At 36.5% G+C, this 13028-nt stretch overlaps 1 protein-coding gene across 2 annotated transcripts; it reads right to left on the bottom strand.

Moving 5' to 3' along the window:
• Positions 1-3429: 3429 nt before the first annotated feature.
• On the bottom strand, positions 3430-5507 carry eve1 (even-skipped-like1). 2 transcript variants are annotated; one of them, XM_019103450.2, is made up of 3 exons: positions 5339-5507; positions 4837-5075; positions 3430-4247 (listed from the first exon to the last, which is right to left on the bottom strand). In XM_019103450.2, exons 1-3 carry the CDS (start codon positions 5340-5342, stop codon positions 3825-3827), a joined length of 666 nt encoding a protein of 221 aa, XP_018958995.1. In that variant the 5' UTR covers positions 5343-5507; the 3' UTR covers positions 3430-3824. The 2 variants fall into 2 exon arrangements, with proteins under 2 accessions (XP_018958995.1, XP_042577409.1); XM_042721475.1 differs by having other exon boundaries at positions 3431-4247; positions 4837-5078; positions 5339-5505.
• Between the last annotated feature and the right edge of the window lie 7521 nt (positions 5508-13028).

Here is a 13028-nt window from a genome sequence, read left to right as displayed (position 1 = left end):
CTTAGTGAGTAGAAGAGACTTCTTTAAAAAACATTCAAAATCTTACTGTTCAAACCTTTTGACAGGTAGTATAAATTTACAGGTCTTTGTTCAGAGAAGTTCTTTAGTGGGACAAACGGTTGCATATTCATTAGGTAATTGCTTCAGGCGATCATTTAGACATAAGACGATGCAGCTGTGGTTTGTTGGCACACACAGCAGCAACTCAGTGTGGCTGCCACATAAACCAAACAAAGCTTTTCTTACCCACCTACCTACCACTAAACTGCTCATCTTACTTTCAGCTATAGCAAAATGTGAAGCTCAGTGCATATGCATGATTGTAGCAGACCCATGGAAATATTTCTCTTAGAAAAGATTTTAGCTATTACAGTTATTAACAAAACATCTGTTTCCACGTAGAAGGGAACTGGTTTCCCTGAAGTGCTAATGCTTCTCTGAGAGTTCATTTTCCTTAATTTACTTCTTAATTAACTTATTTTCCTTTTAAACATACTGTAGCTTTTCCTCATTATGTTTCTCTGTTTAGTGAGGAAGTCTGTGACCCACAAGGTCTAGAGAAGGATGTAAAGTTTTCTTCAAAGTCGCTCCTTTCACTCCCTTTCTTGTTGCTTTTGAGCACTTGGTGTTAACATACTACACTGTGAATATATGTGGTTATCTAAGGCTTAGCATATTTAGTTTTAGGTCTCGCATGTTCAACTCTCAGATGAGCATGACTGGTGCTTTTTAATAAACCAAACAGCAACATGTTTAGCTGCATATTGTTTGTACAGTTTGACACTATGAACACTACAAACTCAGGGTGGTTGGCCGGTAACTGTGTGGGAAGTCCAGCACTGTAAGATGCTTGGAAAAAGTAATCTCTTTTTTTTCAAACTCAACTGATTTTCAGGAGTAGGTGGATCAGCGACTAAATACACTACTGTTCATAAGTTTAGGGTTGGTAAGATTTTTAAGAAAGGTTTTTGAAAGAGGTCTTTTATATTCACCAAGGCTACATTTATTTGATCAAGAATATAGTAAAAGCTGTGATATTTTTAAATGTTATTATAATTTAACATACTTTTAAATACATTTGAATACTTTTATTAATTATTGTACTGGCAAGCCTGATTTTTTAGCATTTATTACTCCAGTTTTGAGTGTCCTTCAGAAGTCATTCTAATATTCAGATTTGCTGCTCAAGAAACATTTTTATTAATATCAATGTTGAAAATAGTTGTGCTGCTTAATGTTTTTGTGCAAACTGTGATACTTTTTTCTAGGATTCTATTAATGATAAGAAAGCATTTATTTGAAATTTTCGTGAAATTTACACATCATGCATCCTTTAAAGAATTTCTTAAAAAAAAAATCTTACTGACTGCAAATATAAAATCCTGTAAAACTGATGCAAATGCTTGTCGGAGAACTGCAGGTAACAGACTGATCTGAATTTTGAAGCAGCTTCCTAAAAATCATAATACAATTATTTTTAATAAGTGTTCATTTATGGCTGAATTTATTAAATGCATATATACAATTTAAATACATGCAATTAATTTTAATATTTTTTATTTATATTTATATTTTTATAAAGAAGAAAGAAGAGTAGGGTTTATGGAGAACTTGCAGTCATATCAACCTGTCCACCTCTGAATCCCTCAGGGCCGAGGCAGTATTAAGAGCAGGAAGTTGTAAAAATCACACGGCAGTGCTCTCCAGACAAAAGAGGATCCACTACTGTGTGCTCAATCAGTGTTCCCACAGTCACCATAGAGGAGAATCTCTTTACAGTCTGTCCCAATTTACCACATCACTCACAATTCAGAGTCGTTTTAAGCAGTCGTTTTTTTACTGTCATTTCCCACCTATTGCCAGGGCTTTACTGCAGACGTCACCCATTGAGTTATTGTCAGACTCAGACAAGGGTACTGCAGACTGTTAGTCTCAAATGATCTGAGCATCCAAAGTGTAGGAGTTCACACCTCTAAACATGAGGCGATGTGATAGCACTATACCCATACATTTTACTGTGTAGGCCAATTTTTATTATTTTACAAATACCTTGTTGTTAAAAGCATTCTAAAGTAATGCTACAACATTCCTTACAAATACCAAAAACTATTTCATCCATATGAAACAGCACACTTTTCCCTGAAGATTTTACAGCACATAAATTGTATTAGTAGCCACAAATCAGATTGAATGTACAGCATTTAGATAATTTTCTTGTAAGGGTTATTGTGTCACAAGCCAGACGAGGTTAATTTACGCTGAGACACAGATACAGCACCCTTTCAACTAGAATTCACCTGTAGCAGGGATACAGACACACCTGGATATTCAGCAGGTGCCTTCATTCACATAACCAAAGCTATAATGCTGTTCACCTTCTCAACAGCTTAATTTCTAGTATGGTGTGTTGGAAACAGAGCTGTCTGTCCACTTTTGGCTGTGTGTATGTGGTTTTAAGTAGGATATTCTTAAAAGTCATGATAATTTTATAGACAACAGTAGCTAGAACTCATTAGCCTTACAATAAATTTAAACAGTACCATTTAAAAGTTTGAGCTTGATTTCACTAATGCAGCATTTATTCAGTCAAAACAGATAGTATTATTATGAAATATTATGAACATTTTAAATAACTGTTTTCTGTTTGAATATATTTTAAAATGTAATTTATTCCTATGATGGCATGGCTGAATTGCCAGCAGCCATTACTCTAGTATTAATCATTCTAATATACTGCTCAAGAAACATTTCTTAAAACTATAAATGTTGAAACTTTATTTAATATATTCATTAATTTTTTCACAAATTTTTTTTTTTTTTTGTGGAAACTGTGGTTTTGGTGAATAGAAGGTTCATCAGCATTAATTTGAAATAGAAATCTTTTGTAACATTATAAATGTCTTTACTGCCATTTTGATCAATTTAATGCATGCTTTCTGAGCCAAAGGATTTTATTTCAAAACATTTTTGAACTGTATTTGTATGTATGTATTCATACATTTTTAAGTGTGTCCTGAGTCTGTTTTGCTGCCACTGTCATATTTTCTGCATTAATTCAGGCTTTTCACATGCACACTTGCAGACATTATTTATTAGAGCAAGGTATGTGAGGCCCAGACACTCCTGTCCACCTGTTGATGTTTTGTCTGGTTACAGGCTGTTTGATTTTAGATTTTCAAGATCATAATTCAGCAGGCTGTGTCTAGGATGGAATATAATGACAGGAGCTTTGTGTCTGTAAGTTGATAAGTAGTCTTTAAGATTACAGTGCTGTTTGGTCAGAGTCGTGTCGGCTGTAAAGGCTTGACAATGTTAATGAGTAGAGCATTAATTGTTTTCTGTCCTTCTACAACCTTGTTATTATCATTTTTTTTATTTATCTGGCAAAGAATAGGCAGAAATACATCAAGTAAAATGTTTCCATAAATATTTTTAATAGTCAGATTTGTCATATATATCTACAGTGTTCAGGTGCAAAAATGTCAATAGATGAAAAATGTTTATGAACAAACTTCAAAAGATCATATTTTATGAAAGCAAGCAAAACTGTTTTCTATATTATGGGAAGATAAACAACAAAGCAGCTCTTGATGAGTAATGATATCTAGATTCTGAATAACTGTACAGATGCATAAATACAACAGCCTTAAACTTTCATAGTACGGCCAAGAAAAATCTTCAAAATATATTCTTTTGTGTCCCACAGAAGAAAGAAAGTCATACAGGTTTAGAACGACACAAGGGTATGTAAATGATCAATGAGTTTTTCTTTTTTGGGTAAACTATGTTTTTAACATGCCAAAGATGACACTATTCTTTTATCCTTAAGCACTGCCAAAGGTTTTGGGCTGTGTGGCTATCCTAGCTCCCCCTCTAGGTTTGAGCAAGTGGTCTGGTCTCCAGTGCAGGCAGTGGGGACAGTGGCATCCTGCAGGATGGTGCATTGTCTGGACGGGGGAATAGAGAGCAGGCTGTGGAAGTCCACTGAGCCAGGGGTAGGTCGAGGGAGGGAGGTGCAAAGTGTCCACTGGCCTTGTGGTGGCATTGTAGGGGTTTGTATAACCTGAGAGGCTACCCATGCCGAGATGAGAGTATAGATGAAGGGGCAAGCGGGGTAGCAGTGGGTAGTGGAGTCCAGCAGCCGCTTGACTCACCATGAAGGCACACAGGTTTGGGTCCAGTGGATTAGGCCAGTTCAGACTGTGACGCTGCCTCTTGTCCTTCATCCTCCTGTTCTGGAACCAGACCTATAATGAAACAATGGTCTTAGTAAAGAACACAGTATGTTGGTCGGATTAGGTAATGGTAGATGTACAATAAAATATTCAGTTTCAGCATGGATGGAGATAAGGTGTCTGATTTTATGGTTTCTTGGGTTGACTGTAACCCATAGCCCCACAAGACACACAAACAGTCCTCTCTTAAAAAAAAGGTTCAAAAAGGGGGTTTTCGCAGCGATGCCATAGAAGAACCAGTCCTGGTTCCCCAAAGAACCTTTCAGTGAACAGTTCTTAAAATAACTATTTTTTTTCATAGTGTGAAGAACATTTTGATAATCTAAAGAACCCTTTTCCACTGTAAATGACCTCTTTATGAAATTAAAAGGTTCCATTGATGATAAAGGTTCTTTGTGGAACCATTGATGCCACTAAAGAAGAATTTATTTTTAAGGGTGTAAATGTAAATATAGATTGATGAATAATAGAAGTTAGTCTCCAATTAATTTTTAAAATGAGCGCTTTTTTAATGCACTTTAAATGCTGCCTTTTGGTCCTGAGAAGCTTTTGTTGGGCCAGAGGTTGAGTGTGGCATGAAAAGGTCTGCATCGTGAATTACCTTTATTGTGGTCTCGGGCAAGTTTAACGCTGCCGCCAGTTCGCATCGTCTGGGTCGAGACACGTAACTTTCTTTACAGTATTCTTGCTCAAGACGGGTCAGCTGCTCCCTCGTGAAAGCAGTCCGGTGCCGCCGACTCTGGTCTATCCCATTCAGCAATGAAATACGGGGGCACTCTTCCTCTCCTTGATCACTGTCAGCATGAGCAACAGTAGACACTGGAGACTCCCTGCCCTCTGCTACTGAAAATTTACTTCACATTAGCCATTCGTTTACTTTGCATGTAGCACATTTACATTCAGAAAGACAGGGCTTTCAATAAACTCCCAGTTTCCTAAATGAACTTGCTACACAGATGTTAATTTTGCACAGTAGGCCTATATACTTGACTTAAATGTAACAAAATAACAAGGCTACCAGGCGCATTTTCCAAAAAAAAAAACCACTTTGTTACTTCCTACTTCCTACTTCTGTTAAAATATGAATGTTGCAGGCTACTTACGCATTTTATCGTTGATATCCACGTCCGCAATCCAAATATTTCCCAAATGGATTTTCACAAGCTTCTCATAGTCCTCAAAACAGTCCCAGACCAGGCCCTCCCCCAAAAAAGGAATTCTCTCTCGTCACTGCTTGTCTTCCGAGCCAAGTTCGTTTATGAAGGGAAAGATGAGTTGTTTTTGTAGTCGCTGTCCACCCCCCTCCTCCCTCACCCCCGCATCTTTCAGGTCGTCCCATCTTGTTACTAATGAGAGACGCGCTCTATCCGCTGAGGCGCCACCGGGGCGCGCGGACGGAGGGAGGTGTTAAATTGTCTTTGGTCTCCGACCGGCCTTTGTACTTTTTTGTTATGGAGAATTAAGATCGACCCCCCTTTGCATACTGTCACAGTGGCTTCCCCGTCAAGATAGGCCAACCCTGATTGTTCCTTGGCGTTTGATGTTTGTATTTTTGGAAGTCAATCATTAGAATCCTAATGTTCCTAAATTGCAGAGGTCTACAGTTTATCATAGAGATGAAAGCGTTTCAGGAGTCGTATAAATATAAGCTAAAGGTTTCTTTATATAAAAATAATAATAATTGGAAAATTGTCAGAATATTCGAGCATCAACTAATTTTATAATAAACAAAAATCGTTGTCAAACTGAATTTTCTGGCATTGGTTAATGTAATAAACGCCGGACGATATTTTATTAAGTAGCTATTAAGCTTTTTTCCCATCATACTGAAAGCTCAAAGGGGACAGCTCACCCGACCCCCCCCCCCCCCCCCCCCAACAAAAATGCTCATGCTCATGTAATTCCATAAATGTATCTCCTCCTATAAATTCATACAGGTTTTACAACGACATGAGGATTAATAATTGACGAATTTTCATTTTGGGGTGAACAATCTCTTTAAAGGCATAGTCACAGGAGCTGTCTGGCCCAAAGGTACTGAACTAAGATTAAAACTTTCTTCAGTAGCCTATATCTATCAGTAGCATACATATAAGTTTATCTCCACAACACGAACAAGTGCGAGTGAACGTAAGCGAGCCTGCTGAATACTTTCAGTGTAATTTAGTTGATATATTATCATGGCTTTGCTAACACCCTCTGCTGCCAATCAGAAACGTCAATGATACGTGCTTCAGTGCAGGTACAGACAGGATAAAATGTCATGTGACTGCACGCGACGTGGATCATTAAGGGCTTCTGCATTTACCATTGTGGTTTGACTGGACACCTAGGCTTAAATTAAGGTTATATGTCACTCAGGCCCTTTTTCTTTTTACATTTATTGATTTAGGTTTCATATTTCATATTTTCAAATCAAAGTAGCCTATATTTATAAACATTTAGGTAGGCCTATACTGTATTTTGCAATTCAGTAGGCCTCGCCTATGTGTTCCCGTTCCTGAACAGTAGTTTTGGATTATGAGTAGAATAAGGTTTGTGATTAACATTACTCGAGCTTTTAGCATTTCTATTTTAGATTTATTTATATTTATTCAGCATATTTATTTAACATTTTATATTTATTTAGTTGGTTTCTCTTTCCCGCAGTCTCTCAAACATATGCTTCATCCGTGGCGCTTCAGCTTGGCATGATATAAAACTGACTGCTGTATTGTTATACACCAGTGCTTTGATCACTTGTCAGTTAAGGGAAAGGCTCCACCAGGGCTGAAGCCTGCACCAGGCTGGAGACTGGCGCAGATATCGCGGAGAGGTGACAGAAATTGCCCTTACATGCGCGGACAAACCTATGTGTGTGTGCCACTTTTAAAACTTTAGAATACTCTTTTTGGCTGACTTAGGCTATGTTTACACGACAAAGATGTAGTCTAAAACGGAAAAGCTTTTGTTTTCAAAACGATTCCGTTTACACATATCTGCGAAAACGGCCAAAAACGCTGTATTACATATGCCAGGCCAGTAGTTGGTGCTGTCACCTTGTTAGTAAACAGTAGGCTACTTGTAGGGAAGTGACGATTATATGTTGTATGAGGTGTCTCCGCTGTTTGTTTGTTCTCGCTTGCCTTTAAAGGGGTCATATGACCTTGCTAAAAAAGTACATTATTTGGTGTATTTGGTGTAAAGAAACGTGTCTATGCGGTTTAAGGTTCAAAAAACACATTATTTTCCACATACTGTACGTTATTGTTGATCCTCTATGCCTGGCCTTTTGAAACGCATTTAAGTTCATCGTTCTGAAATGCAAAGTGTGCTCTGATTGGCCAGATATTCAGTGCCTCGTGATTGGCCGAATGCCTCAAGCCTGTGATGGAAATTATACCCCCCTAACAAAATTTAATAACCTTCCCAATTTTAACAAAAAAAAACAAAAAAAACCAATAAGAAAAAAGCAATTTTGTTGCATCCAGTGGGGACATAATTACTAATTATAATGAGGTATACTGTCTTTTTAGCGTTGCTTTGCATGGCACTGCAAACATTTGTGATCAGAGAAACCACAAACAACAAGCGCTACTCTACACAGAACAGACATCACTGTAGGCTACTCTTCCAGATTAAGCGAGAATAAAAGTTATGCCTTCTTTCTTTGCATAAAGAAAGAAGCCATAACTTTATGCAAAGTTATGCAAATCTTCCCACACAGTGAAGTAATCGTGGGTGCGTGTTTAAACAAGGCCTTTTTAGGAAGGCGTGGACCAGTCTTAATTTTTAAATAGAATATCTCTTTGGGTTTGAGGCTTTAGTCTTTGCAACTTTAGGGATCCTGCAGCTTGTAAAACTCCAAAGAGAAAGGAAAACTTGAAATCACATCATATGACCCTTTTAAAATTACACATAGACCTACTGCGCATGTCTACATAGGCTACCTAACACGCACACGCATGACCTCACCATTTTCAAAGATTCCCCTATTGATAGTTTTCACGTGACATCACACATAGGAACGCCCACATGGAGGGCAAAACAAAGCTTTGCTCCACTGACCGCCAGTTATTTTTATTTTTTTATGCAGTTTGCATTTAGTAATTTAGTAAGACGCAGATAGCCTATTAAAAGTTGAAATTCAGTAAAAACCTTATTGATGATGGATATTTTGTAGAGGCATGCATGAGCCCAGAATATAAACACAATGTGCAAGTTTCACGTTTAATGGCTGCCCATAGAAAACCATTATAAGGAAAACACTGAACCATTAAGCGGATTGCATTCATATTCCGACCTCATCTGCTGGCCTATGTGAACTATGCATCATTAATATAGTGATTACTGAATTTGATCTTTTAACATTACTGTTTTAAATATATTAAGGCACTTTAAGTGTTTTTGCAACTTGTCGCACTGTTTAATGATTGAAATATTGCCGCGGGTGCTTAATGTGGATTGCAAATGGCCAAAACTTGCAATTTGTTCACATAGGCCTACCTTTGTTTTATTCTTTTGAGAGGTGATCCAAATATAAGTGGCTGTGAAACAGATAGAAAATTGATAGGCTTGTGCTGCAGTTCTATGGATGTTCAACCCTCCACTACCAATTCCAATATGAAAGATATGTTTCCTTGAAACGGTGTGCAACGGGTTTGAGATACGTTTTCTCTTGTTTGGTGGGTGTGTCAAAATTTTTTTTTTTTTTAGTACGTTTATTTAGGTCAGCCCAATCAGCAGCAAAATGTATTCTATAAACCACTTTTAGTACGTTTATTTACATTAAAGGCAAATTAGTACGTTTATTTACATTAAAGGCAAAATAACTGAAATAATAAGAGCACAAGTATAGATCTGGAAAATCTTTAAGCCTGTCTAAATATCATTTAGTAATTGCAATGTCCATATCCTTTCCTTATACTCACTTATACGCCTAATACTCACAATTAAAATAATAAAGTCATATAGATAATAACACAATCTTGGAGGTAAGAAGTGGATTATTCTTCACCTGAAATGTTTGTCTTTTCATCCTGAAAGGCGAGGCAAATGTTGGATTACAGTAATTAGGAACCACAGTTTCCACAAATCCCTTCACTCGATTGGGATGTTCTCTTTTATTCTGGATGGCAAGGGCAGTGACTGTAACATCGAGCGAATTTTGTGGTATTAAACACGTATTTATACCGATTTCATCAGGCTCCGAATATTCAGATATCAAAAAGAACAAGAATGGCCATCTCAGGTGCCATAGTTACTCTTGTGTCATCAGAACAGGGTGTTCAACGCGTTTAAAAAACGCTTTGCACCGTTTTGTCAGGGCTGAATGCAGCCCTGGTCTTCAAATCGGTCACGTGACTGAAAGCTATCAACTGGGTGTTTACACGGAAACGATAACGGTGGCGTTTTCAAAAACTTGCACTTTGAAACCCGTTTTCAAAAATATGCATTTTCAAAACCTTGTAAACGAACACGCAAAACGCATAAAAAATATCCCGTTTTTGGCTGAAAACGTTGTCGTGTAAACAGCCCCTTAATTTCAAATTATCTGTAGCCTATTGATAATTGTTGAGAAAGAAGTCTCTGTTACTGATCAGTACACAATGACCAAGAAATGCACTGTTCGTGTACACTTGGGTGCTTCGCAAAAAACTGCAGTAATACGTAATCTCAGCAGACGCTGCATTATTTCAAACTATTTGTTCCCCTAATAATCTGTAGTCTTTTGTTCATAGTAGCTACATAGCTACTTTTTTATAGCCTTTTTTCTGCTTTTGGTATTGTTTTGAAAATAGCCTACTTTATTTTTTTAAGTTAATACAGTAAATTTCGACTGTAGGCCTATAGAATAGTATAGTGGTATTATTTTCTGACCATCACTGTATAAAATAGATTTAATTATGAAAGTCCATGTAATGTTTAAAATAAACGTCCATCTAATTTTAAATAAACGATCAGTTATTCGAAATATTGCAAGTAAATATCTTGTCTCGATCTACTTGACTGTACAATGAAGGGCAAAAAGTAATTTAATTAAAATGTGTTATTCTTCTTGTAGGCTATGCATAAGAAAAGCTAAAGATATTTGAGGATATGTTACATGGGTGCCTTTGCTCTGCAGTCTGGTCCTTTTGCTTCCCCTGCTCTTCCTCTTCATCTTCTTCCTTTAGAGGTTTGAATCAAGGCTATTCGCTTAATATCTCTATTGTAGGTGCACCTGAACGGACTGTTAGCGCTGGACTCAAGGGCACTTTTTTTTTTTTTTAAATCTGTACAGCAATTTGCTCTGATGCTGAATTCTTCGTCCAAAATCATACTTTACTTTGATTGTGACGGTTCTTGAAAATGGTTTATTGTTCAAGAGTTTAACGTTTTACATATGTTTGGATGTTATTTTATAGATAGGCTAGTACAAAGTGGCATGTTCATATTCCTATCTCGGGACTCATAGCATCACCTGTCTGTTTAATCGCTAGAGAGGTATGAACTCTCATTAGGCTGCATGCATAATGCAGATATTAACCCGATCTCAGGAAAGTGCGTATAAATAGTACGCCAAATAAAAACGAAAACTCGTGGTATTCATATATACGCAAAATGGACTTTGGCGTGTATATGCTACGCAGTGGGTAGGTTAAGGGTTGTGGGGTAGATGCGTATCATATGCACGCCAAAAAAAAAATTCGTATCATATGCACGCGAAAACTTTATATTATATATGCACTATTACTATGTATTAAAGTCCATTTTTGCGTATCAATACCACGAGTTTTCGTTTTTATTTGGCGTACTATTTCAGATATACAGTGATCCACAAATCTTTGGTTCACGTTAAATTTTAACGTAGTACCACAAGAAAACTCAATTCGGGTGATCTGCACATTATAGTTTTTCTGCTCCAGCACACCTGGCTGTTCAAGTAAAGGTGCGCTGGTTCAGGTGTGTCTGATTTTAGCTGAAATTTAAACTGTATAGCCTAGACAAGGAGCAGTATAAAGCTGTCAACAATAATAACCATAAGACGTGTTATGTACATATTTGAATGCGTTTTTTATTACATATTTATGTTTAATAATTCCACAATAATCCAAACGGTCTTTTTGAGCTTTTTGATAAGCTATTGCATGAATAAGTTTCGCATAGGCGATGCTTATATGCTTCCAGCTCAAAAGTAGCCTTTAGTGTTACAGTTTGTGTTCTTTTACAATATGTTCCTGTTGTCCCTAAAACGCTAGAAAATCAATAATAAGACATTTACAAGGTTATCAGAATTCTGTTAGTAATGCATAATTTAATAATTATTTCTGCAAAACGGATTGTCCTTTGCAGAACCTATACACATAATGCACACCCTAACTGCACATATCAAAATATGTCCTGCACTTCATTTAACTGTTTGAAATAAAAACATTTCAGGATTAGAAATAGATAGAAAAATACCCTCAAAAGGACATCTTTGTTCCTTATTTAAAGATTAATAACAATGCCTTAGAGGCATAGTTCACCCAATAATGAAGACTGTGTCAACATTTACTCAGAAGACACTTTTCTCACTATTGAATAGTTGATTATTAGCATAGGATATGGGCTGTATAAGGCTTTACATTTGCATTACATTTAGTCATTTAGTAGATGCTTTATCCAAAGTGACTTACAAATAAGGAGCTTTATAGGCCTACGAATATTTTAGATCCCTTAATCAACCCCATACCTGAACTTAAGAACTACCTTATAACTACTAACAGCAAATTAGGACTTTTTTGAGGCAAAAGTGTTAGTTAACTAAAGTGTTGAGCACAAAAGAATATACTTTGAAGAACTGACTTCCATAGTATTCTTTTCCACACTATGGCTACCGTCAACTGTTTGGTTAACAGCATTCTTCAAAATACCTTAATTTGTGCTCAACAGAAGAAAGAAACTCGAATAGGTTGGAACAACATGAGGGTAAATGATGACAGAATTTTCATTTTGGGGTGAACTGTCCCTTTAGGCATGCATATTACTGATCTAAGATACTACATTTTCATCCTTTAAGGGTATTGTCCATGTGACAGTCTGTTTGATCTGTATCCTATATATTTTGCACATTGTTTGACTGTAGAATTAAAATAGTGTTTTCAAAAGCACTTCAATTTCTTCATAGACACTGTATATTTACAAATGATAAATTTCTTTCATTTTTTTGCAAATGAAAGAATAATAATAAAGATGACAAAGCTTATGTATTCCTACTATCGTTTATTCATCTTAATGAAGTCACAGTAATGTGCTGTTTTAAGGTATCATGTAAACACATAACGAACATATAGCACTCTTATCAAGCATGTATTGCATGCATATGAAGAGCATTTTTGGGAAATGTATAGGTTTGAATGTTCCCACACTCTCACCAAAAGATTTCCATTAAGATCAGTCATTATCAGAAAGCTGTGAGAGTTTTATTGTCTATGAAGCTGTTTGGATGAATGTGATTTTATGATATGTTGTCTAATGTATTTAGGCATTTTAGAAGCAAATTAAGAGCAGTAGTCATATATTTATATATTTACATATATATATTATTTATATATTTAATTTTTTTGGAAACCAAGCAATCTGCACAGAAGTCCAAGGTTGTGGTGCTTTCCAGATGGGCTGCGAGTTCACCTTGCATAATTGCATTTAAGGCTTATCATTCAGATAATTTGACCCAAAATCGTTTAATATTTTTCCTATCCTCTCTTTTTTCCACAGAATCAGTCTTTTTTTTCTACCTTGCCACAGTAATTTGAGGCCCATATTCCACCAACCTTGCAGAAATTGGCT

The sequence above is a fragment of the Cyprinus carpio genome, chromosome B3, assembly GCF_018340385.1.
Source record: "Cyprinus carpio isolate SPL01 chromosome B3, ASM1834038v1, whole genome shotgun sequence".
Classification (NCBI taxonomy): domain Eukaryota; kingdom Metazoa; phylum Chordata; class Actinopteri; order Cypriniformes; family Cyprinidae; genus Cyprinus; species Cyprinus carpio.
Note: the sequence above shows the minus strand (reverse complement) of the source record. Positions and strands in the feature narration are given on the sequence as shown.

Bases quoted from the DNA above. Each gene is read 5' to 3' on its own strand.
- eve1 (XM_042721475.1), bottom strand. The intron at 4,248-4,836 runs GTAATTCACGAT...GTTTCATTATAG, and splicing joins TGCCCGAGACCACAATAAAG to GTCTGGTTCCAGAACAGGAG.